The 27,827-nt window shown below is 34.9% G+C and overlaps 1 protein-coding gene across 1 annotated transcript in view; it reads left to right on the forward strand.

Moving 5' to 3' along the window:
• MMP16 (matrix metallopeptidase 16) overlaps positions 1-27,827 on the forward strand; it is a 179,237-nt gene that overhangs the window by 84,751 nt on the left and 66,659 nt on the right. Inside the window, exons 2-4 of the mRNA XM_063391591.1 lie at positions 2,472-2,620; positions 10,181-10,303; positions 18,880-19,184. Of these exons, the coding sequence (XP_063247661.1) occupies positions 2,472-2,620; positions 10,181-10,303; positions 18,880-19,184 (577 nt within the window). The remainder of the gene's footprint in view (positions 1-2,471; positions 2,621-10,180; positions 10,304-18,879; positions 19,185-27,827) is intronic.

Here is a 27,827-nt window from a genome sequence, read left to right on the forward strand (position 1 = left end):
GCAGGTGACCTCCCAAGCCTACCAAGCAATTTTGTCTGCCTTTAGCACCTGAGAGCCTCATAAAAAGCCCTGGGCTGTGTCTGCATACCAAATTTTTGCTAAGAAGGTGGCACCATTTTACATAACTGTGATTTGCTTCTCTGAACTATTTTTGTTCCTTTACTATTTCTTTTGATATCATTGACTTGAGAAGATAAATATAAAAATAACCCCATTCTTTATAATACTCATTGTAAGTATTAATGCAAATACACTCTACATACTACACTGAAATCAATCCACTCTGTGCCAAACTTATTTATTCCTTAGTTCCACATATTACATTGCTCTTGCCAATTCAGGTTCTGTCTATCCAAGAGACATTCAGACCTATCTTCCAACAATTTAGGGAAGAAGAGTCTTCGTCTGCAAAGTGGCACATAAATGAAGTTATTTCTGTAATCACCCAAACCTTGCACACACTTTGTGTACACAAGCTCTGCCTTAAAGCTGAAAAGTGCAAGGTATGAATACATAAAGTTATATGTAGGTACTGATTGTAGCAATTCCTTTATATTGTAAATAAGAATGTTTCCCTATCTAATAAACAAAATTTTCTTATTCTGAATGGTTTCTGTATACAGAGATAGTGTGAAGGTAAAAGACTTTAGTCTGGATCTCAATCCTGTCTATACCTCCCTGTCCTGTTGTCTCTCCCTGTCGTATGGAGCTCACAAACAGGTTTGGCCCCTGTGGGCCATTCACTGAAGAGTTGGATTTGATGATCCTTGTGGGTCCCTTCTGACTCAGAATATTCTGTGATTTTGTGATTCTGTGGTTGTTGAGTTTGTGTGTGGACTGCACAGATAAATGTGTGTTTAAGGTAAACATGTTTAAATTAAAAATCTCTGAACTCATAACCTGAAAATTTCCACAGTCTTTAATGCCAGTTTGATCTTTTACTTACACTGAGCCAGTGTTCACCTATAATGCACATTCGGTGTTAGTAAAGGGAATATTAATAATAAGTTAATTTGATGTGATCGTCTTCACTGTGTTCATAAAAGGGGCGTGCACCACAACCTTGGTTGACCTGCTGCAAAACTGAAATGACAGACTCAGCAAGATAAATCTAAAACTGAAAATTGATACATAGGTTGGTGTTAGGCTGCATATAAACAGTGTATATACAAACAGGTAAAAACATCGAAGTGTTGTATGAGGCAGAGAGAGCCCACAAAACACTATAAGGTGTGGTGGGTGGATGCTGTTTATTAATGTAATGATTCAGAATCTGTGAATTGCGATGTGATATGTTTGAAAGAGGTGGCTGAATCAATTTCTTTTTCTTTTTCTTTTTTTTTTTTTTTTTTTTTTTTTTTTTTGGTTAAAGAACAGATGATCAGATTTTTGGGGTCACAAATATTTTGTTACTGGGGGGACTGAAATTGCAGCAATACATTTTAACTGAGCCTTAAAGATTGGCAGTATATGTACCTTTCATTCTAGTGAGTACTTCTAGCCCTCAAATGAAAAGACATTTTTAAAGCTGTGTCAGTGCCCTCACTTCCTCAAAAGTCTTTCACTGTTTTCTGTATAGTCTTGGTTTTGAGAATACATAGAAACATTATGATAGCTGCAGCTACTTGTTAATGAAACGTTGCCTCAAGAGGACTGCATGTTTCCGAGGGCTTGTCCAAGTGTTCTTAAGATAGTGGCTTTAATCCATGAAGCTTTCAGTAACTTCTCACTTCTCACAATTCTCTCACACTTCCACAAAATTAAGAGCATAAGCAGTTGGCATTAAATCCATCTTGATTTAAAAAGGTAGTTCCTCTTATCACAGAGTTTTCTCAAAGTGAAGTCAGACTCTGCTACTTCACTATCTGCTGGACACCTGCTTTGCCTATAAGTATGTGATTTTGATATTCTTCTCAGAAAGCTGAATGTCTCCCTACCCTCTCTTTCATATTCTTCTGGAAATAATAACAATTTAGTGTAAATGTGTGAGTTATTGTGGATTTATTATTGTAAAAGGATGAATATTATTATGTGCCCTGTGGGCAGTCAATTGTATGTGGCATATGTTGTAGATTTATATCTTGTCTGCTTAAAACACTGCTTGAAGAGCCTAGAGCCAGGGTTAGGTGCTTAAGTTGTAGCTTCAAATAAATAAATAAAGACATTAAATAAATAATGGAAGCAGGCAGCTTCAGATAATAAAGAGAGATGGCTTCTGGGTAGAAAACTCTGTAAGTCTTACAGCAACAGAACCTTTAATAAAGAAAGCGAAATAAAATCCCCAAAGAGCTTCTTATCTGCAGATAAAATAAAAAAAAAAAAAACCAAACCAGACAAAACCCCAAGCACCCAAACTAACAGGACCTATACTTGGTGAATCAGAAGCTTCTTTATGTATGGTATAAAACTATTAGGGAGCATTTTACTTACCTCTAATTTCTATTTAATAGCCACTGCACTTGTCATTGCAGGTATGGTTACAAAAGTATGGCTACCTTCCACCAACTGACCCCCGAATGTCGGTGTTGCGCTCTGCAGAAACCATGCAATCAGCTATAGCTGCCATGCAGCAATTCTATGGCATTAATATGACAGGAAAAGTGGACAGGAACACAATTGAGTAAGTAACCAGCACTGAACTGCTCTTGACTTTTCTGTTTCAAGCAGGGTAAAATAGAACTGGGAAGCAGCAATGTAATTGGAGTATCCAAATAGTGTTGCAGCTTCTGATGGGGAGGTAAATTGTTTCTCTTTTCCTTGCCTTTTCGTATTCTTCATCTTCTGTATTTGATGGTAGCAGGTCATCGCCCGCCTCACTGCCATCTGCCTTTGGGCGAGTGACTGTAAACAAGATGTTACAGGGTTACCTAAATTAAGGGCCAAGAGGTTATCATTGTGGAAGGGAAGAAACATATTTGAAACTGGCAAGAATACATTAAATGTTTCATAATTGAAAGAGTCTTTTTTTTTACTGGAAAATCTTTAGTGTAAATTTCTTTATTCCTATTTATTGAATTTGGTAGACTCCACTGGCCCATTTGTTTAGTGGTTTCCAGTAACAAAAGACTAGGTGTGGTTGTTTTAACATGCAGTGAAATTGAATTAGTTTTGCATGTCCTTCGTTATTCTGAAGTCATTTCGTGCTCTCCGTGTTTGGTTTTGGTGGCAAAATGGACACAGAGAAACTCTGTAAAACAGAGCTATCAAAGGACACTTTCACGTGACTCTATACGATGTCAGATATTAAAAACATACCAAAAAATAAACAGGGACTGTTAATACACAGTTAAGAGAATGTTGCTGGGATTAAGACAGCAGGACCAGGGCAGTGATCACGCCCCTGTACTTCTCATCGGTGGGACCACTCCTTGAACCCCACGTCCCGTTCTGGGCCCTTCACTGCAGGAAGGACATTGAGGGGCTGGAGTGTGTCCAGAGAAGGGCAACAGAGCTGAGGAAGGGTCTGGAGAACAAGTCCTGTGAGGAGCAGCTGTGGGAATTGTGGCTGTTTAACCCAAAAAAAGGAGGCTCAGGGGAACCTTATCACTCTCTACAACTGCCTGAAAGGAGGTTGTAGCCAGGTGGGGGTCGGCCTCTTCTCCCAGGTAATAGGTGACAGGACAAGGCTCACATTGCACCAGGGGAGGTTGAGATGGATATTAGGGAACAGTTCTTCACCTAAAGGGTTGTCAAGCATTGGAACAGACTGCCCAGGGAAGTGTAGATGTGGCTCTTAGGGACATGGTTTTATGGTGGATTTCTCTATGCCATGATAATGGTTGGAATAAGTACTTGTAGAGGTCTCTTCCAACTTGAAACTATTCTCTGATTCTCTGATTGGAAGTGCTTTTTGGACTCATTTCAGTTAAATAGTGATAAAATTGTCTTGTGATTTCAGAAAAAGTTACTTTGCTTGAAAAGCAAGTAATAACTCAATAGTGCTGTCACTGCATATCCAACATTTGCTTCAGTGAAATATGCTTCTATTGCTCTAAAATGCTTATTTGGGGGGGGGGAAATCCTTTTTCATTTCCTGTTTACCCCAACCTGATGTGTCATCTTTTGTTATTCGTTTATGGTAAAGTAGTTGACATTAATGATTTTTCTATCATTTAGAGTTTAGGGAAGAGACTACACAAAACTCTGGCAGGATTGGAAAAATCATTTTATTCCACTGACACATACTCTATTGCATTGAAAAGCAATAAAACAAAGCAGATTTTGTGGCTGCCCTCAGGGGAGGTGAGTTGATCACACATCCCTCAATTTAGGAATTTAAAGGACCTTAGACCATGAAGTGCAGTAGCAGTAAATGCCTTGTGAGAGAGCCATGCTCAAAAGTATGTTTATAGTCCATTCTGCAGGGTGAAGAGTCTATGCTCTTCATACAGCTTCAGTGATTGATCTTTGAGGAGAGAGTGCTGCCAGTAACTAGTATCCTTTTCAAGACACGTCAGTGGCAGCTTTGTCAGAGATGATATATTTCACTAAAAGTGAAATAGTCCACTTACAGCAGCACAGAAGAGACAGAAAGAGGTAACCTAAGGGAAAGCAGAGGGCCTAATCTTTTAGCTTGGAGTATCAACCAGAGAATTAAGAAAAAACAAAACCAACCCAAAATTCTAAATGCAAATGGAGGTGGTTAATGTTCCTAATTTGGCATTTTGGCCAGCAAGATTTTCTTCACTTCTGCAATTTAAGAGATTAAGAAATCCATCTATGCGGCAATGCAAAATATTAATCTTATAAAGTGATGAATATTGAGTCTTTCAGATCTTTTCATGCATGATTTTCTTCTATGCAGGAAGATAAATTAATATATTGCAATTGTTAGGTGCATGTAACTCATCCTGGATGAATGCTGCATTTACTTTGATATTTGGAGTCACATTAACTTGAGGCAATTTAGCAACAGAACTGATTCTTAAAGGGTTGTCACACTTACATTTGTGTTGAAAAAACAAAATAACAAAAGCCTAATTTTTAACTAAATTCTGGCCTCAACATACCATCAGTTCATACAGGGTAGATTGTTTTTCAGTTGTTCATTTTTGGCATTATTTTTTTAAATTTTTGAAATATTTTCTCTTTCGCCTACACAGAAAGTTTATATACTCTTTAGGTCAGAAATATGTGACAGTTTATAATTTGTTTCTCTGGGATTAGTATGCTACAGCAACTAACAATGCTGGTATTGCAAATAATAAATAAAGCAGGAACCTCATAAAAAATATGTTCTCATCCTGTGCACGAGGATTTACCTGCTTCTTTGACACATTTTGAGAAGAGATTACGATGTACCTCTTTGTCTTCCGAAGGACAAACAATTTAAAAAGTTATAGTAGCAACTTGATAGGAACCAACTTTGGGGGTATTAACAGAGAAATAATGTCCTACAGCAGCAGCACCACCAAATGTCTCCTGGGGAATTTTGCTGCTCTGAAAAAAAGATAATCCTTCAATGAGTATTTTAGTAGGCATAAATATAAACACTATTCGTCTTCTCCCTACTACTCAGCATTCACTTCTTTTTGCTATTTTTTTCTGAAGTGTCTTGAAAAGAAGGATTCATACTTATTGCTGAGGATGAGGAAGAGTGAGTGGTAGGAAGAGATGTCCTTATAATGGCGTAAAAATGTGAGGGAGGCTCTGAACACAAGTACCATGACAGTGGCTAACCCAGTGAAAGTACTGTCTGATGTTTGCATGGAGTGCCACAGTATTTTCTGCATTTCATTTATGTATTACCAAACACAGTCAATGTTTCATGAAAAAGGACATTTCTGAAACTGGACCCACTGTTGGCATTCCTGGTCTTCTGCATCCCTAAAAGAAGCATTGTAGAAAATGACTAGTTGTTGTATTTTCTTAAAACTGTTACACATGTTTATTCCCAAAATTTGTTTGCACTTTTGAGGAGTACACTGCAAACTTCTTAATATACAGATGGAATAGTCATGTAGAGGATGCTGACTAAATCTGTTCAATAATAATAAAACTTTCATTTTATTCTAATGTAATCCTTTAGAAATAAATGGCAAATATGCTTATTTCAATGCTTAGATGAGTTTCTAACCACGTTTATGCTCTTTATATATTTGTTTATGCTGTTTATATATTAACTATCAGTCAAAAAGTAAATTCTGAACTGTTGTAATTGATCCAGTGGTTTATTTTCTTAGTAAATTAGTAATTTCTTTTTGTACAAAAGTTTACGTAAGGTCTATAGTCCCAGCAAATATCCAGTGAGAAGTCTTGAAAAGAAATCATCAGAGCTGAAATACAATATTTTACATCACTCTTTGACTGTTTCCTATTACTTAGCATCAATAAATTTCTGTAATAGCAGGCTACAGCTAGCAAAGATGCTTAGAAAGACATATCTATTTCTCCTCACTAGAAGTTTAAGGGTATAATTCAGTTGTTTTCTTAAATAGACATCTACAGTTTGTCTAGCTACTAAGTCAAGTTGCAGTAAGTGAAGTTGAGCCCTCTCTTGTAACTTCCTATTTTGCTTTAATTCTGTCCCAAATAGTCCCCAAAGCCCAACAACAACAACAAAAATGTGCAACCTTAGCAGCAATTTTGATAAGGGAAAAAGCAGTTGGGGCCTTCAACTAAAGCTATGGTTTTTAATGTTTTGATTCTGAGAGGGTAAAATTTTTTTCTTGAAGGCTTAAGAAAGAGAAGAGACAGAAAGATTTTTCCTCCTAGACACCAAAGAACAAAATATGGTTAGGCAACTGGCTTGAGGTAGACGTTCAGTTTCATATCTCTTTCTGCTGGAAGAGCATCACAGTTTTGCTACATATTTTTCTTTTAATCTTTCTAGATTTGCTGTGAGTCTGAAATATTTAAATTTTCCTGACACATATAGCTCCTCAAGATTCAAACTAATGGAATTAGAAGAGGAATGTGATGTGACATAGTGTACAGATAGAGAACATTAGTCACAATTAAGCCTCTTTATTGAGTACTTATAAAATATTAATTTTGAAGGGCTGCTGCAGAAACGATTTTTACATGTTCAAAATCAAAGTGATGAAAGAGAGGCAGAGTATGTATGCACCTTTTAAAAATGAAACATATTTCAAAACATTTCAAAAACATGTCAAAAATAAAACTCTAACAAACAATCAGGAACAGGGAAGACCTTGATCATATTACATTAGAAGAATCTATATTTGGAAAAAGATAGAAATCAATGTTTTATTTGTCAATTTCCCCAAGAGAAGGCCATATTATGTGCTAAATATCTGGAATGTCATGAGCACTAATGATTATTACTAAGAGAAGTCTTTCTCTCAGTGAGTGTGAGAACAATTACTGTTTAAAAAAAAATAAAATAGTAAATGAATAAAAGGAAAATCTATGTGTCTGAAGTTGTTAACATTTTGCCTCCTTTCCTTGCTAGAAAATACTGAGCTCTTATACTAGTCATGCACTAGTTTGTTTAAAATTTGACATCTAAACTTAGCTCAGCTAAGATCTAGGTGATAGATTTGGTGATGTTCCAAGTCTTTGGCTGCGAATTGCTTCTTTCCTTAAATTTTACGTGAAGATAATTTCCCTAAAGCTACTGCACAGCCCGTGCAATGGCTTCCACTTGATTTGTACTTGGATTTATATTGTGTGAACTGCAGTCCCAGACCTCATGTAAGAACAGTAAGAATATTAGTGGTCCAGACAGCATGACAACTTGGAACATCCCCTCCCTGTCCAAACCAATAAGGGTACAAGCATAATGTCCTTGATAGGTACCTACTACTTCAAAATCAATGCAAGAACAAATTGAGACTGCTTGAATTTCATAACATGTTATTTTGGCCTACATTTTGTTTAGTCAAAAAAGGATTGTCAGTAGCTCTAGAAAGATAATACAAGGTTGACTTTTGAATATGTTACCTTCTGTTCTTGACTTTTGGTATTCTAAAGTGTGAAAAAAAATTTACATTAACAAGATTTTCTGTAAGATTATTGACTGTTTTGACTTGATAAATTATTTCAAGAGCTTTGAAGATTAATTTTTAAATTCAGAATTTAGAATATTTACTCTTCACCCCTAGCTTGCTGGTGAGCAAATGTGTTATTAAAATAGGTCTCCATCAGTTAAGCTAAATAGTGTAAACTTTCTGGCAAGGGAAAAGTTTAAATTCAATGACTTACAAGTCCTTGCCCTTGAAATGATACAACTATGAGTGATACATATTTTATATAATATCTTTGTGCAGTGTTTCTGACTAAATAAAATGGTTATTTAGTTTTGATTTACCCCTTGCTTCTTGCTCTTGGTGTAGGGATATCACCTTAAGGTGAGAACACCAATCTTTTGTTATGTTTATGTCTTTTTCTGCAACGTGTGTGTGCAGTTTCAGCAACATAATTTATGTATACCCTGCCATTAAAGTGCTGCATACTGATCTAACATGCACTGTGAAAAAGTATTACTGACAATGTGTCTAAAAATTTTCAAAGGTCTGAGCCAATTTTAAAGCCAATTTTAATCTCATGAAGTGTAAATATATCACTTTACTAAGAAGAATATTATTGACCTTTGGTCTGTAACAAAGGTCTACTTCTTTCCTTCATTTTCTTTCATTATTAGAGCAAATTAAGCTTTTCAGTAATATTTCATCCCAAAAATCCCTAATGTCTACTTTGTTAAATTGTTATTTTATTTCAAAAACTGAAGGAACCTGAAGTAAAGTTGCAAGGTGTTTCAGCAAATGCTGGTGGGGAAGGGGTTTTTTTTCAGATTTTTGCAGTATGGTCTTTGCAGCCACTAGGGAAAGAACATTGTTTTCCTTACCCATCAGCTGTTTTATGTGTCATGCATAAGTATTCTGACTAGAAATTAGAACAAATAATTCTATGTTTCTTATTTGAAACAAGGGATTATGAATTTGGTGTTTTCAGTTAAGGCAGTTAAATGCATGAGTTTTGGGTTCCTGACCTGTACTACTCAATAGATTTGTCTCAGATCAGAGTTTTTGCAGGCCCTTCTACAGCTCTCAGCAGTGCAAGTGGAGTGCAGTACCATCTTGGTACTATCAAGAAAATTTTGTACTTTCCCACAGGCTGGTGAGCTTAACACCTACTTGTACCTTTGAAAAACAGTTTGCTACATATCCATAGCTACAGCATAGATGAAGTGTTACAAGACCAACTGTACTTTTAAACCACTTTTTATACATTTATCAAAATAAGTGAGGCTGATGATTGACTGCTTTTTTGAGTTTTTATTACCTGTGCATGTTTTAAAGGGAATCCAATTTCTGAAATGACATTTCAAATTACTTTTCTGTCATCCAATCACACATAGATACAGCTGCTGTGTGTACATTTATTTACAAAACAATGGCAGTTTAATGGTCAGAAATTCCTCTGTGAAAGCCTGAATAGAGGGTATGACTACTCTTCTGGTAAATGCTGTTGGAAAACTATAGCTTTACATAAGTAATTGTTTGGCATGATAGAAATATAGTCCAATGAGCTGGAAAACGTAACAGGGGAGATTTGTCTTTACTTATGCAGTAAAAGACTTTAATCTTACTCTCTTCCTGATGGTAAATTATCCTGCAGCCATTCAACTCATAAAATAATAACTCTAGCTGTGTTTTCTTTGAACTAAATAGTGCCTTACACTACAAGTGAGAAACAGTTCAAGGATATTGCTGTGGAAATTATACTTTTGAATTAGATATCATCCTAATTATAATATATTTTGAATGCTGCCAAATTTAAAGTTTTTGAAATATTGGAAAACAATGAAAAATTGAAGAGCACTGTAGAAATACAGCCCTTCTCTGGGAGATCTGGTGCTGTTGCAATGGTCATTTTTATCGTATAGGATTTAGATTTTTCAGCTTGATTTTGTGCAGAGCGTTAAATATCCTTAAGCAATAATTCCTGAGTTAAATATCTCCAGCAGGAGCTTACAGTTGCAACAAGATACTTCTTGTTGTGTGGAAAAAGAGTAAGACAGAAGAACTTGATAGTATCTAAAAGTTAACAATTTCAGTATCTTGAATTAAAAGAACTCCAATAGTCTGTTGTTTTTATTAGTTTATATGTTCTGTAAACTAATATATATACAGATGATTACATGTTTTTATTAGGGATGCAATGGTTATGATTTTCTTTTCGTGTTTCTATAATTCTGTGGTGCTGTTTCTTGCAGCTGGATGAAGAAACCTCGATGTGGTGTGCCTGACCAAACAAGAGGTAGCTCCAAATTCAACATCCGTCGGAAACGCTACGCGTTAACAGGACAGAAATGGCAGCACAAACATATCACTTACAGGTACTAAAGATATTCCTATAGACATGCAAATTTCACTAGTAGTGATGACTTTTCATTCAAAGTAAATATTAATTCCTGAATGCTTTTCAATATTTTGAGAAGTTTATTATTAATGTATGATATAAAAGTGCTACTACAGATACCTCCTATAAGTATGTATGTGCTATATAAGAACCAGGTTGTTTTCTTGGATTAAAATTGTATGTCTTTAGTAGTCAGTAAATTATCTGAAGCTTACAGCATCAATTTAACACCCAGTATGTCCTTAAGATTACCTATCAACTTTTTTTAAAACTTCTCAGGGAATAATGCTCTGAATCTAGGAGTGCTGTAATGAAACTCAGATTTCTAATTTAAATATGTAAAATAGGTTATTGAAAGGAGTCAGTCTCTGCAAAATGTAGGCGCCTATGGGTCTGTTCTAAGTAGAAATTAATTTGATTATAATTTTATGAGTCACTGACCCAACCATTTCCTGTCTAGGTGATGATGGGCATCATCATCTAGTGTGTGCAGGGTAATACAACTGTATAACTCCTGAGTCTGGCACATAGTTAGCACAATGTGCCTGCTGAAAAAACTGAGGCCTTGCAGGGAAAGTCAGATGGAAGCTTTCAAGATGTACTCACTAGAGCTGTGTCAACCAGAGAAAGTGTCATGTATATGATATAAAATCCATAACCTGTCAGCAAACCAAGGATTCCAATAAAGACTGTTGGAAAATTTATACAGTCTCATCATGGATTCCTATAATGTCTAACATGGGTATGTTCTGAAGGATAAAAGAGTTTTCAAATTCATTAACTGGTGCCATTATTCATGAACCTGTACAAGTATTAAATTTAAAGTTCATAAGCCCTAATGGTCCTATAGACTGTTCCTCATACCCTGGTGAAAATAGAGTTTCATTAGTAACCCCATGTCACTACTGTGGTTTGTAACTGAATAAGAGAATTCTCGTTTAAGACATCACATTCTAATATAACATCAAGCAATAGACAACTGACTGCTTCAGGGTTGGTATGTTGCATTGGGTGAAGTAATTTATTGTTAATGTAAATGCAATTTATAGTTGGTTAGAATGGGTATGCCCACCTACAGCACTTTACAGCTACTTGCATTTTAGAATTTAAATGCAGTGTGTGCACACTTAGGAGGCATGCATAGTCATCTACTCATATGTATGGTTTTCTACCACTCTGATTTGTACCGAGTCTATTTCTCTATTTCATTACAGAATATTTTATAACAGTCTAAATCCTACCACTTGTAAATCTTCTGGACTGTCACCCAAGGCATTAATCCAAATAACAAACGAAGGTCTCCAGTATTAAACTAAATGACAACTATCTAGTAATCTTTCTCACTTTGAAGAATTTATAGCAGTTCTTTATCTCCTGCCTCCTCTCTCTCACTTTGACAAGACCTCCAGTCAAACAGAGCTTTGAAGTGAATAAGTCTGTAATATTTTTGCAGTGAATTACAGTACAAAAGACATTTAAACTAGAAACTCAAAATTTTATTAGAACAAAAAAAAGATGTTATATTATCTTTTTGAATTAGAAAATAACCCAAAGCAAATAAGGACCAAAAAAAGAACTAATATTCTTTTCACATTTTCAACAATCCCTTGCTTACAGGCCTATGGCATGCTAAATGAATGCCATTTTAACCTGCTTTTTTCCCTAAAATTTTAATTGTATCTCTAGTCTCATTTATCTGCTCCATTTTTCTCTGTGCCACTCCTCAGTCTCTTTATAACCTGCAGATTTCCAGCTTCATTCTGTGCCTTCCTGGCCAGTCAAACCTTGTAGTCTGAAGTGTGCTTATTAAGCCAGTAATTTCTCCACAGAAAGAGCAATTTCTTCTTCATTTCAGTGTGTGCTATATCTTACAGCTTTCTGGAAACCAAAACCCCACAACAAATACTCCCAAAAGCAAGCTCCCCACCCTTCTTTGCCCTGGAACTTTTCCATATTTTCGATATGTAAGTTTTCCACCTGAAACAGTTCTGCAAAATTTCCAGATGGAGTTTCAAAGAAGCTACTTAAAATTACAATTATAATTAGCAGTTACATTAATAATGTAAATTTTTTGGCCCATATTACATTCTGAACATTTATTATATCCTTTTGGCAACTGATTAAATTTTGGACTTAGGTGATATTTATTCTTAGAAAGCAATGGTTTTACAGACAAAACCAAAATACAGATTTCCAGTATGGGGAACATCAACATGGAATGGACAATGTCCTGCATTAATTATGCTTACTGTCCATCAGGGAATGCAGCTTTCTTCTCATTTGAACTATGTGTGATGTTTGTTAGAATTTCTGTTTCTGATTAAGTTATCCACTTTACAGTATTTTTCTGCCTGGTATAGTTCATGCTAAACCTTGTGAACATTATTAGTATATATGTTATAGTCTAACATGCCTTTTACAAAAAGAGAAACAGAAAGGAAGTATTTGAAACTTTTTACCAGCCAGAAGAGTATAGGGGGAAAGGGAAAATGTAAAGAATCACGTCTCCATTACAGAAAAAGCTACAGAGATCTTAATAATTTAGTCTTCATCTTTCGTTAGTATTTTAGGCTGTGTCAGGTTACACAACAATCTCAGAACATTGTACTGAATCAGAGAAGAAATTTAAGAAAACTGCGAATAGATTTTTAAAAATTATTTAAGTTTTTAAAAAACTTTTAGGGGGTAGTTATAAAAATATATAAAAATACAGTCTATATATATATCAAAATACATCAAAAATATAGTCACCTTCTCTTTTGCTAAGAAGGTAAATAATCCAGTACTTTAAAGAAGGAGCAATAATGTGAATCAATAAAGCTATCAGTTTTTTTAAAAATAGAATATACATGTTTATATGTCCAATTTAGACAGAGAATCATTGAATATGAAGCCCTCCTCATAAGAATTCTGTGCATACCATTCATAAATGTGAACTCCAGCAGTCAGTAATTTCTTAATTGCCCAAATTATTCTATCAGAAAAATACTTTTGCAAGTAAAATTGGAGAATGTTCTGTAAAAACAAAAGCTTTGCCTTGAATTATAATCATGACTTAGAACTTGTAATGATTTAAAATAAAATAAAATTTAAAAGCTATTCTGATTTATTTTTCCTTCAGAAAGGAAAGAAAACAAATTCAATCAATCAGCAACATGTAATAATTTAATTGGTGCAAGAGCTGTAGATAGTCAATAGCTTCATCCCAAACCCACTATAAATAATTTAATATTTTTCTTGACTTCAGTGGACAATAAGTCAAGCTCCAGATAATTATAATTTTCCTTTTACAAGTTAGATATGTCCTAGATTTCATTTCTGAAAGAAGATGAAAGATTTGAATAGTTCTTACTTTATGCTTTTCAGATAAATAAATGAATACTAGCTGGCAGCTTCAGTATGCAATGAAAAGTCTTATCTAGCTTGTTAGCAATAGACTATGCAATTTCTATAGTCTGAATGGTCCCTGTTGTATTGGATATGGAGTGAGAATTTTTTCATGGATATTTGAAATCCATACTAAAAAGTAAGGAAATACTGGATTAGGAAAAAACTTTGAAAATACTGTTGATTCATAGTAGCAAAAAGATTTTGGAGTGTATTACTATACAGTGATACTTAGAACACATTCCCTGTTTATGTTGCATTTTATTGATTTTAGATTACATAGTAGTATGAAATCAGATTTCTTAAAACAGCTTTTTCCTAAAAACATTTATCTGTCAAGTATTTTGCTAATCTTGGGTCTTTGTCTCAGAAATCTCATCTCTTTCACATTTCATCTTCTTTTAATGAACGTTGAGGAGAATGTTATCCATGCAAATGAAGAGGCAAGATAATTATAAATTCTTTCAATCATGGCAGCAGTAGGTTGAAAATCAAACTCACAGAAAATCAAAAGGAATACTTCTGGTTTAGGTTTAATCTACATGAACCAAGATAGCATTCTTAGTCTATAGCTATAAAGAGTCAGCAAAATGAAACCGTAAAGAAGTTGAAGCTAAAAAATGTCACATCAGTGAAAGATTAGTGAAGCAACTTCATAGAAAACAATTTCCAGAGAAATGATGGCCCAAAGTGAAGTATGTTTTTGGCCAGAGGTAATTTATTACTTTCAATAAAAGTTACAATGTGATTAAAAACCAACCAAACAAACCAACCAAAGAAAGAACGAAAACAAAACACCAAAACAACAAACAAACCCTCAAAGTTTTGATTCAGTTTTAGGTTTGATTTACATCAATGAGAATAAAAAAGTTGTGTCAACAACTTATTCAAATTTAATGTATGTTTCAATTCATTTTACTTGAACAGTTTCGTATCAAGCACTCATCTGTAACTAGCTTACTTCAAACAGATTATTGACTGCATCTTTTTACCTACTCTGTTGAAATTCCTACTCTTTCATCTATTTAAATTTCAGATTACTGATTTTACACCATCAAGTGAGGTATATCCTGACAATCTTACAAGGCTCCTGAAGCTGATGCAGCCAAAAATATGTCAGTGAAACATGGATAATTTTTTCTTTTAGGATATTTTGGGAAAGGAGTGGGAAGGGAAGGGAAGGAAAACCCAAAGCTTTTCTGAAATCAATAGGACTCAGGATTTTAGAATAACACTCTCAAAATAAGACTCTTCAGGCAGCTGTAGAAATAGTAATGAAAAGTGCATATGAGTGATAAAATCTAATTGTTCTTGTGGAAGACATGTATTTTAAAGTTATAATGCTTGAAGCAACTTTCAGGTGCAAAATCATACAAAACCAGCAATAATAACCACAAAAACGCATAATCAATTGATACATGGCTGTGGTTCTCTAAAAATAACAGCTCTCAAAACATATAAAAAGTACTCAGTTTATAAAATGGCATGAAAATAAATGTTTCATCTTATAGATTGCCTGTTGTTTAGGAATTATGGGATCTTCAACCTCCCTGTAAAGTTGCACTACCAGTCTCATCAAGGTCAGATTTGAGTCTTTCTTTCATTTGAACGTCTTTGCTATGAAATGAGATTAGGAAAGCAATACTTAGAAAAAAGAGGGATTCTTGTTATGAAGGCCTTCGTCTTGCTATGCTTTCACCTTGCAATAAGAGTGCTTCTGAGTTGTCACGTCCTACACTTCTATTTGAGCTCCATTACCTGGAAGTGTTGAGTGTAAGATTCCTAATTCCTCTCTTTTTTTTACTGCCTGAGAGTTACCACTATTTCAGGTGACTGCTGGATTTAAGATATAGATCTAAATTTAATAGGAAAGGGCTCATATGAGACTTGATTTACTATTGCAATCATAGGTCTAAACTGAAGACTTTTAAAAGATGAGTCCTATTATCTCTGGTAGTTGATAGACTGTCTTTATGGATTGATTTTACTGTACTTCCCCCTTGGAGGTTGTATGATAAACAACAGGAAAGAAATGTAACATAACTTGGGTTTCAAATATCTGGTGAGTTATTTTAAGCAAAGCAAGACAATCTCAACATTTGTGTTGCACAGTGTTGGTATTTGCTCTTTTAGAATTGAACCTGGTTTGTGTTTAATTCATTAAAAAGAGACAATTGTTTTCTGTAAATACTCTTGTACAGGAATAACTGCTGATTTAGTAATTTCTCTTTCAAGCTACACTTTTCAGTATAATCTTGCCCACTCCAGAATGTTGGTTTGGAAGCCAGAAATATCTCTGGTTTTAATACAGAAAGTATGCTTTGAAAAAATACTACTTTACAATGAATCTGCAGATGTAGAATGCTATTTCCAAAGTAAGTCAATAGCTGAATCCCATGGAAAATGTCTGCTATCAAAGGTAGTCTAGCTTGTGAGTGTGAAACTAGGCAAATGGCTCAATTTCTCATTGGTAATCTGATTAAAAACTTAATTCAGTGTGATGAAAAAGCAAGAAAATGTAAAATGATAAGTTCTAACCTTTGAGTCAACATTTTTATACCAATTATTTACTCAATTTACCACTATACAAAATTCCAATCCATTTTTGTCCATTTCCTCATTTCACATATAATAGCAGAAGACCTTTTTGTTCTGTTTACTTAAGAACAAAGTGGGACTTCAACCAATTACTAAGATTACTCAATAAAAAATTAAAACAAAAAACAAACAACAACAAAAACAAAAACAAAAAAAACACCCCACACAAACAAAAAACCCCACACAAAACCCACAAACAAACAAACAAAAACCACCACCATAAAAACACAACAACAACAACAACAAACCAAAGCTGTATATTTCAGGTGAACTTTTTCTATATCAATATTTCTGTTTTTTCTAGACATGCTGTTTTCTGTGAGAGCCTGTTGATTCATTTGCCATATTCCTTATCCATGGCAAATAGCACAGGCTCTAATCCTTCAAAGAGCTCTGCTTCAGGCAGTACCCGTGCCTTAGGGAGCACACAGCAGGACTGACTAAGAGCACATCTGCCAGCCTTGTAAGGGATATTCTTAGCATAGCAACAGTGAAGTTTTTGGTAGTGGCAGTATAAGTGTGCCATTGTGATGTGGTTTTGATTTCGTGTGACAGGACAGGTTCCAAAATGGTCTACTTTTTCAGTGGGCACAGAAAGTGGTTTATGAACTTGCTAATTAAAACATCTCAAAAAAACCTAAATCTCAAAGGTAGGAGCTTTCAGAGAGGAGTTCTGCAAGGGCTGATTGTTGGTCCAATGTGTCAGTATTTTTTTAATCAGAGGAAAAGCAATGCAACACCGATCATAAAATTACTGATGAGCAAATAATTATGACAGGGCATCAGAGAAGGCACTTTAAATCACATGACATTTGCATGATGGTCATGCCTACAGATCAGAGGACATTTTCTCTCTGACAGCAAGATCAATACTGCAGTACTTCATAGCTCTGACAGAGCCACTTTTAAAAGAACATTTAAAAATTTGTTTGAGTTGAATAAAAATCACAGAAAGAATTCAGCAGACTTGAGAAAATGTCTTATGACCAGAGATTTAAAGAGTTCAAAGTTTTAACTTCTTTGAGACAACGAAAAGGTGATGACTTTGCAGTGCAGAAATGTCTTCTAGATGTCTTTGTATAGGGGGAAAATTTTGAAGCTCATGTATGCGAGAGAGAAAGGCAGAACAAGAGCCAATAATACAAGCCAAGCAAATAATAGAACAGGCGCAAGTATGAATCGATTGGTTAAATCATCTTTGGAATAAAAGATCAAGCAAAGCAGTGAATTCTCTACAATGTATTATTTTAAAAACTAAGTTGATATCTCTTTGGAACCTACGTACCAGCTAAAAATTTATGCTTTGGTTAGACAGCACTATTGGACTCAATACAACAAAATATTTTTGAGTGGAAGTCCAAAAAGGTAACTTTATCTTTTCTCCATGAAGCTATGAAAAAAATGTATATATGAAGTAAAATCTAAAAAATTACACTTGAAAGATTTATTTCCATTTATATAAACATAAAGACCATATAATCAAGCACATTTAATGTACAAACAAATCAATCATTCAAGGTTTATTCATTCAAGTATATTTATTCTCCTTTAGTGTGCCATGCTGTGTAAACTGACAAAAATATTACATGTACTCTAGAACTACACAATTTCTGAAATTTGTGCTGGACATTCAAGCACATGTCAAATGAACAAAGGGAATCTGATTGCAGCAGTTTCAGAGCAGACACAAACCTAATAGAGTTTTTGCTGCCCATATGAATTGAGTGGAAATAATGCAGAAAATTGGATAGGTCTGAAATTGATTATTGACATTCTTTTCTTGAATTCAATAATGAAAATAAAGATTTTTTTAAAAAATGATTTCACTATAATTTACTAACTATGTGTACGTCACTTGAAGAACTAGTGGAGACTGAAATTTCTGTTTAAATATATATTCTTGAGTTAGCCCATAATTGTCTTCTATAAAATCATTTCTCTGATGGATTCCACACTTTTATGCAAGTTTTACAGATGTAATCAGATCATAAAAGGACATCTTAGCCTGTACTGAAGTCAAAAGGCTTTGTTTCTGATAAGGAATTTATCCAGTTGCAAATGCAACAAGGCTTTGTGAATACTGGTTGGTGGTCACAGTATGGAGTTCTGCTTTTGTTAATGAACTCATTAATAAGTAAAAATTTTGTTTAACTAAAAACATTTTTCTTTTGATCAGAAAGAACATGACATTCTTTAGCTGTGATGGATTCTAATTGTGGTCCAGGAGGTAAACAGTCAGTGGTTGATTAATCTGGTTATCCCACTGTTAAGAATTTTTCATTTTAATGTATTTTTAATCTTCTAAATATAAGATTTTTTGTACTGCTGGGAGTAAGCTAGCTTAATAGCTAATAGCATAATAAGTTCTAGCTTAAAGGGCTACACAGATTGACACCATAATTTTGCACCAGCTTGTTTAAAAATACTCCTCTTAAAGCATATAATGCCAGACTAGCATGTTTTACTAAAAGCACAGAGCTTATAATAATTAGGGGAAAACAGTTATTGGAAGTGTAACTTACCACTGTGTTGAATTTGATCTATGTAATGTTTCTCTGTTTCTTTCAGCATAAAGAACGTCACTCCAAAAGTAGGTGATGCTGAAACTCGCAAAGCCATTCGCCGTGCCTTCGATGTGTGGCAGAATGTAACTCCTCTAACATTTGAAGAAGTTCCCTACATTGAATTGGAAAATGGCAAGAGAGACGTGGATATTACTATCATTTTTGCATCAGGTTTTCATGGAGACAGTTCTCCCTTTGATGGGGAGGGTGGATTTTTAGCTCATGCATATTTTCCTGGCCCAGGAATTGGGGGAGACACTCATTTTGACTCAGATGAGCCATGGACGTTGGGAAATCCCAATCATGATGGTAAGAAAAGATTTAATTTTAAACAAAAGAGATAAGTGGCATGAATTTTCCGCTAACAGAACTACTTCCATGTTCCCCTGCTCCTAAAGTCACATGGTTTTCTTTCCTTGGTTAACATTACTTTAGAAATATATTTAGTTGATTAGTCTGTTTGAATCCAAGGCAGAAAAGTATCTGTCTGAATGTAATACCGTATGAAAACAGGTTTTGCTTGAAAAAACAATGAATTCTTACTAGGAAACTTCATAATCATTCAGTGTACTGGTGAATATTTGCCTAAACTACTTTAGTTTTGCATTTTTTTACCTGTCATACTTATTTAGGTTTAGAGAAAATGTGGAATATCCTTTAGCAGGGATATAGGAAAGCTAAGAACTACTCCAGCTATCCACCAGTTCTGTGGACACCAATGTACATAAAACCTAGTCTTCAGATTGTATCTATAATGATGCAGTGGCAGCATTTGAAGGCAAATCTTGAAGATGCCATTCCAAGAGCAGAATTGGTGTTTCCCAAAGACTTTTGAATGTCTTTTGGAATTGTTGATTTTAGCAATTTTAACAATTCAACAATTATTGAATTTACTTAAATAGTACATTCCTCATATAAATGTACTATTCAAATAAATGACTGCATAGAGCAGTTGACACACCTAAAATTTACCAACTAAAGACTAAATATACCCTATATTCTTTACAACTAAAATGTGGCCGTTGCCAAGCTCTAAGGTGATGTGACTAAATTACTGCCATTATCTGGGAATGCTAATTTACAGCTAAGTCTAACTTTTCATCTCTCCAAAGCAGTGTCAAAGAAGAGATTTTCTGTAGACATATGCTGTGTTTGATGCTGTGACAGGTTTTGTTTCCCAGCAGCTTCATTGTCTTGGTAGATCTCTCTAAGTCAGTTCCATGAGGTTTGAGACATCTCTTCAGCAAACAATGATACAAAGAAGATGCACAGATGCAGAAATAGGATGCTTCTGGCATACAGAAGACAATAGAGATGACAAGAAGTGCAGAACTGTTGTATTTCAATGTTACACTGAATGTGTGAATGATGAGAGGCTTTGTCTATTTCCTTTTCTTTCCTCTTCTTACCTGAAATCTTCCAAGTAAAATTCAGATCTTTTTATGTAGCAGTATTTGTAGCCTGGAATCTGCAACAAAACCTTAATTTAGCATTTTAGGAGTATAAATATGGTGTTGTGACTACTCCATTGGTGCCTTTTTTTTTGCTGTGCCAGAGTCAATTGAAGCAAGAGCTGTGTATGGCACTGTGAAAGCCCTCAGTTGTGCAATGGGTTCAAGACACTTCTTTCTTGTGAAACAAGCCTTAGATTCTTACTGGAGCAAAAGCTCTGGTATTGCACAGCTCATATTTAACCTCTTCACATGTTTAGCTCAAAGGAGCACTGGTGGGGGTCCTCTGTTTGTGCAGTTCAGGTACATAGTAAGTCACAGCATTGTGAGAGTAAATGAAGGGGATTTTATGTGTCTGGTTTTTTATGTTGGTTGGAAACCAACACTGCACATAATGTTCAGTGGTTTTGGAGCTATCGCTTCAAGCACTCAGAAAAATCTAGAGGCATGTGTACATTAAAGTCAGAATGTTAGTTGAATTGGGATAATTCTTTCGGAGCAGTTCCACACCTTGTGTGAACGTGAATGAACTTCTGTCTGTCTCATTCTCCTTTAATTTAAACAATTTTCCTAGTGCAAAATGGCACTAATTTCTTTATATGGCTTTTGAGGTTGAGTTTTGTAGAGCAGCTTTCAAAAGCTATTGCTTGTATAAATGAAATTTAATACATTCTGGTGAAAAAAATCAAAGGAAAGTAAATCGATGCTATCTCTAAAACTGCTTTTATGTATCTTAGAACACTGGACTTTTTTAATAAAAAGATTTGCTATCTATATCATGAAGGTTTAAGGATTATCATTGAATTTTTTTAATGCAAATTTAATAACTTATGTACTTTGGTGTGCTCATATATACTCTTTTGAGGGACACATACTCTCCTGATAAAATGAAGTATTCACAGTTTAAAAATGGAAAATTTTCTGAAAATACTTGATAATTAATAAAAATATCTTAGCAATGCAAGTTCTCTGAAGAGAATTGTAGCAACTTTTAGTTTCATTGTTGAAGTGGTGGGAACCATGGATCATAGGTCATAGTTGTTGTCCAGAGAAAACTCCCCTATCATTGTAACCCTAGAAACAGCAATATATGTGCATTTCATCTGAAAATGTACAGCACCTGTTTGTCTGATTGGTGACTTTTTGCTATCAAGTAGGCAAGGTTTTCCTCATTGTCTTACTGATTACCTTGTGTTTAGGAATCCTGGAGGATCATGCAGGTTTTGGGAGGGAAGATTGTTTGGGTTTTTTTGTTGTTGTTTTGGTTTGGTTTTTAGGTTTTTTTTGTTTGATTGTTTTTGTCTATGGGGGTTTTGTTTGTTTCTGGTTTTGTTTATTTTGTTTTTGTTGTTGTTGTTTTGGGTTTGGGGTTTTTTTTTGGTCTTTTGTGCCTGGGAAAAATTTCCAGGGGAAAAAAGAAGACAAGCATGCTGTTTGGGATTGACAGGAAAGAAAGACTTACAGCTCTCTTAGGCTTCCTATTATTTTGAGCTGAGTCTCAGAACACTGAAAAGCAGAAGGTTGAAAATATATATGTGATCTTAGCTATGAGTCATTTTTCCCAGGCGAGTGTCAGTTTTAAGATTCATTGCTCCAATAGTCCAATAGTCACCTTCTTGTAGTATTATTTGAAATGCAGTAGAATGGGAAAAAGATTTGATGAATTTTTTTTTTATTATTTTTGAACTAATTCTCACCCCAAGGGGCTGATTTTCTCTGATTCCTATTCCAGTATCCCAGAGAGATTCAAAAACACAGAGAAACTTGTTTACTTAGCAGCAAGAATTCAAAAATAAAGTCCTTTTGAAAAGTCCTAGCTTCATTCTTCACCTCGTACTGTTCTAATGAAAACAGTTTGTATGCCATCTGCCTCAGAAAAGACAGGTAACTCAGTGAAATGCTTTCATAAGCTGTTGTCCTCTTTAAAGTAATTTTCATTCCAAATAAGGAATCATATGCAAAATCAGTGTTCTGAGTATAGCTAATTATTACAGCAATTTATTCTGACTACTTAATTACAGTGCCTTCATGCTTCAAGTTTTTGGTTGATTTATTTTTGTTGTTGTTGTTTTTCTTATGTTAGGTCTATTTTCTTGTATTTTACTTTGGTTTAATAATACTCTAGACTCCAAGGACAGTTGCAGTAGAAATACATCACCTGCACCAAGCATTGCTGCTTTCCTTTGTTCTCACTTCAATGCTATTTTATCTTATCAGTCATGTTCTGTGAAGAGATCTGCTTTGACTCCTCCCTCATCCTGAAGAATGAATGAGGCTTTTGTAGGAGTAAAGACTAATGGGCCCGTTGCTCAGGAAAAAACCTCCTGTCACACAATTTTACACTAGCAGGCTTTCTACAAGGATCTATTTCTTTGCTTTCATAATACCCTGTAAGCAGAGTACAGCTGGTACCTCAACTCCAGCTGAGCTGTGGAGGTCTTTTCTCTGAATTGCCATCCGTGGTGCTGCAGGTGATCCAAGAAATATTGCCAGAAAGAAGGACAATAGACTTAGCATCACAGGGAAGCAGTGGAAACAAGGACAGAATTTCTTTTGCTAGAGAATGAGAGAGATACTGGAGGATAACATAAGATGCAGGTTTGGGGGTTTTTTCCTTTTTTTTTTTTTTTTTTTTTTTTTTTTTTTTTTTTTTTTTTTTTAAATAAGGAAAGGGAATGCTATTCTTTCAATACTTTATACTGAGTGTGTTTACTGGTCTGTAGTCTCCCTTCAGTCAGCTCTCATCTTCTAGTTTCCCATTTAGCACAACTACTTTTCAAATTCCTGTGGGAGTAGGCTGCTTCACTTATAACAGACTCCATTTCCTTTATGATCTTCCTATCTAGACTTCAGGTGAAATAAGAGCCTTAGTTTTTTAAATTATTTGGAACAGGATGGTTTCTTCATGCACCTTACAAAGTACCTTGTGCTCCTAGGCAGTCTCAGTTAAAATTCAGGTTATTGTGGTAGTGCTTGGCAAATACAGCAGCAGAAGAAACACTGTTCAGGAACAGCAAATCAAAGGATAGGATTCTACTGGACAATGTTTCGCAATATGTACACTTAAAGATGTAAAAAAGTAAAGCAATAAATAGGAGATAGAAATCATATTGCATAAGTAGATATCTGAAAAATCAGCACTTACTAAGAAAAAAAATTAAATCATTATTTTTTTTGAACTTAAGAACTGTAAAAAAAAAAGTGACAAAAAAAAGAAAGAGGAAGAAATCTTAATATACCAGTCTTGAGACTAGAAAGAGATTTCCTTGTTCCCATGACTCCAATCCATTTAGGTGATATATATTCCCTTAATTGTTTTAAAATTAAAAATTTATGGACAATGAATAATGTATCTAAATCCAGAAAAAGACAATGACTTCTTCATAGGAGTGGCAGTACTTTGGAGATATTGTACTGTCAAAACCCTCAAAAAAATCTTTAACAAAGTATTTTCTTCAATGGCAATATTTTCAATGACTGTGATGAAATTCAAAGTCACTACCAGGGAGCATCTGGGATAGGTACTGTCTCTGTAAATTTTCTGGTAGCTTGAAGAAAAATCCTGTCTTAAGTCCTGTCTTTCTCTATCAGAACTGAAAGGGGTATCTTATTAGCCTTATTGCACTGGTTTATCAAAATTGATTTCACATTTGTCTGTCTACATATACTTAAGAAAGTTCAAACCTTTTTTAAAGCATTTATATTTTTCTGGGAAGTTATTAAATGCATCTAAACCTATTTAAGGGAGTGTTAAACCAGTTTAAATTGAGAGTGCACTACTTTTAACTAGATTAATTTAAGATTGACCTACTTGCACAAATGCAGCTTTTTGAAAAAGGGCAAGATTTAGAAGAAGTGCTTGGGGAAAACAAGGATTTCTTGGGAGCTTAGTTTTCAAGCACATTAGGCATGATATGTAATGTACCAATTACTGGATAAAATGTGACCACTGAACTGTGTCTTCCAGCAGCAGAAAATATTTGGCAAAAACTAAGTGTAGATAAACACAGTAGATCAGTAGTGGTAATTTGATACTGTTAACTTCATATCAGCAAGAGAAATAGAAGTCAAACTAAATTTTTACCTCTGTAGCAAATTTACCAAAGTAGATAGTGTACCATACTGAAATTCTGCAGAAACTAGTTCTTCCATCAAAGAACATATGATAAATAATAAGTGGAATTCCTTTACAGAAGTAATAGATGGTTTTAGTGTAGAGTGACATGTAAGGAGAATATTACTGCAGAGTACTTAGATACATGTGGGATATTTGTAACTCATGTATACATAAAGCTCCATCTTTGGGAAAACAAACTTAAAAATTCAAGGATTTGGTTTTATCTTTTAGTTAACTCTCCAGTATTCAAGAAATTATTCAAGTTTGCAGGCAATAACAAGAAAACAAGCAAAGAAACCTGCCACTTTGTACCATGCTATTTGTAGGTTGCCAAGTAAAAGCTTCTTGGACTTGATGCAAATACAGTGTCTTGTGTAATGTACTTGGACTCCAGTTAGTGTGTAGATTCTGCTGTGGGCACTGTGCTGGCAGCCAAGAAAAATTTATGAAAATCCTGATCTCTGAACTGCATAGATCAACTTGTAGTAAATTTCTTTTGGCTGCCAGCGTGGTTGACACAGTGCAGGAGATATATGCTGTTGGAAATGTGAACCAGTGGAGTTGTGAAAACCGTCTCCTAAGGGAGCTCTGTGTCTTGAACAGTGCCCATGCTGGGGCTTGGTGTAAAGGAAGCCAAGCATTTCAGATCAAAGGAAGCTCTGTATTACAATGTTAACATGGCTTTAATTTAATAAAGCATAGTGCTCTTAATTGATTGTGTATGTTTTTAATATGCAATTATCAACATCAAATTTGATCTGTAACCAAGCAGTGTGACCTTCCAGTTGTCACATGCTTATTTTCTAGTTCTGCAGTAGGATAATTATGTAAAAAAGTAATACCTTATTTGAATTTTTATTTTCTAATACTTGTGTATGTGCTTGTAAACAGAGAATTGCAAAAGCGGGTTCGGTTCAAAGGTTATCCTACAAAATATCCTGTCTCCAGTTAATAGCTATTAACAGATACCTAAAGAAGAGAATAAGAGCAGGGTAAACATATGGCAATAAAACCCCAGCATATTCCCTCTTAGCTTCCAGTAATCTGTGGCTCATTGAATTTCTGAGGCACAGGCCATATTTTTGTGTTTAGTAGCCTATGAGGGATTTCCTTTCATTAATCGGTGTAATCTCTTTTTGAACTCAAGTAAGCATTTGGTATCCAAAACATCCTGTGACAATATGTCCTGTAGATCAAGCAGATGTGAAATACTACTTACTTCTTTCTGATTTTTTTTAGGCAGATGGATGCTCGTATTGTAAGGAAGTAATTTTCTAATAATTTTATCTATTCCATTCATATTTTATGGGCCTCTGTCGTATCTTGTCTACAGGATAAAGAGACCGAGACTGTTGAATTGCAGCCTTGTTTATATATAATTATAAGGGTATGGAAGTACAACTTCCATTTTAAATTGAAACTATTTGAGTGCAAAATGAGAGAATTAGCAGTATTATAAAAGATGACAAAACCGAACTATTGCATTTATAATATTACACAATGATGAAGATGCCAGGATAATATTTCAAAGTTGCAAGTTGCAGGGATATTGAATAATGATTGATTCTTTTAATTTCTTCATTTTCCCTGAAATCCAATTTAATTCAGGAATTAATTAACGCAAATAATACTTTCTGTCACTAAACCACAATGTTTTCAGTATTTAAAAAGAAACCAGTCTTTTCCTTTCAGTAAGTGCATTTTGTGCTGATAGAACATCCTCTGTCCTCAAACTTTCCAAACCTTCCTGGATTATATGTGCTGATGTGCACCTGTCCCATATCCAGTCACTCCAAGATTGTACCTAAAATCTTAACTCTCAGATATCCATGTCTGATGCATGAATTGTATCCTTGAAGATATTATCATGGGATGCAAGGCTACACTGGAGAACAGAAAAATCCCTTTCAGCTCTTGAAGAGATGGGAAGTGATCAAAAAAATCATAAATGGCCCTGGCTGCTTGTGAGGACTCAGTCGTTGGACATAGACTATGCAGATAGAACAGGATCTGTCTGCTCGACCCCATCTCCTGGCTGGAAGCCAGATGATGGAAAATGTTGACTGTTGGCAAAGTACTGACCTCATTTTTATAATTTTGGGGGAGGATTTTGCATTCATGGAGCACCCTTTTGGCTTTAAGGAAAGCACTTCATTTGCATGTTGTTAAAAGGGAAATCTGTTTAAAACTGGCAATCAGTGAAAGCAGTCCTGTGGATGAATCCAGCCCCATGTTCTAGATGTGTGTTTGACTAGATGCTTTTAATCCATCCCAGGGGCTCTCAGTGTGTAATATCTTACTCTCAGCTTCTTTCTTGACCTAGCATTTCTATATGCCTTATGATACAAACCGAGAGAGGCTGAGAAATATGTTTAGAGAATCGACTTTGTGATATTCTTAATTAAAGCAGTGGGATTGTAGACTAAGAGGCACCTCTTACATCATGTTTTTCATGTCTACAAAAGCAAGGTGATATTTAAAGTGTCACTTATGTCCTGATGCAGGCTGCAAACCAAAAAGGCAACACAGCTCAATCCACCAAATTGCATATTGCCTGTCGTGGCATCCATTGCAATCCTTTGTGGAGTAGTTAGGGAAGTTGCAAACTCAGCTATCCATTCAAACTGCAACTGGAGGCTATTTCCCACACACCAGGGCCAGCAGAACCTGCTTGCTTGTGTTTGCCATCTGCCTCAGTTTGTGATCAGCCAGCCTATCTTAAACTGCTAATGAAAAGTGTTAAAGCTGATCTGGCTGGCTCCTCTTGGAAATAAATGAGGAAAGTTCACATTGTCTGTTACATCGACTTTGCTGCCAAGGAAACATCTAGCTGAAAAGCAGCATGGGTCCTTGCAGACAATTTTGGCAGCGTTTGCACTACAATCACTGTAAAAAACCCTGCTTTTTTTTTTTTTTTTTTTTTTTAATTTTGAAGATGTTTTCTCAAACAACAGTTTACGCAACAGTGAAGTCAAGTTTATTTACCAAAATGGATTCATTGAATCACACTCTCATTAGTATTAGTATAATTAGTACAGTAATTAGTATATTAGGAGAACAAATTTTACATGGGGAAATTTAGTTGAAAAATGTGAAATTTACTTGAAAAATGTTTGTTGAAGTGATTAATAAGTTGAAACTAACATTGGATCCAGTACTGGATTTTTTGGCTTAGTTTTCTCTTATTGTCTTTCTCGTTGTTGCCCTGCAGTATATGAGAAAAGAGCGTTGGGAAGCCATTTTTGTTCAGACAAATAGATTTATTTTAAATGAGTCCAAACATAAAATGGGGGTCAGCCTCTTCATGACTGATTTTATGAGCCCACAAACTCACACACACACACAAAAAAAATCCCTAACATTACATATACAACAAACAAATTA

The sequence above is a fragment of the Prinia subflava genome, chromosome 1 (assembly GCF_021018805.1).
Source record: "Prinia subflava isolate CZ2003 ecotype Zambia chromosome 1, Cam_Psub_1.2, whole genome shotgun sequence".
Taxonomy (NCBI): Eukaryota; Metazoa; Chordata; class Aves; order Passeriformes; family Cisticolidae; genus Prinia; species Prinia subflava.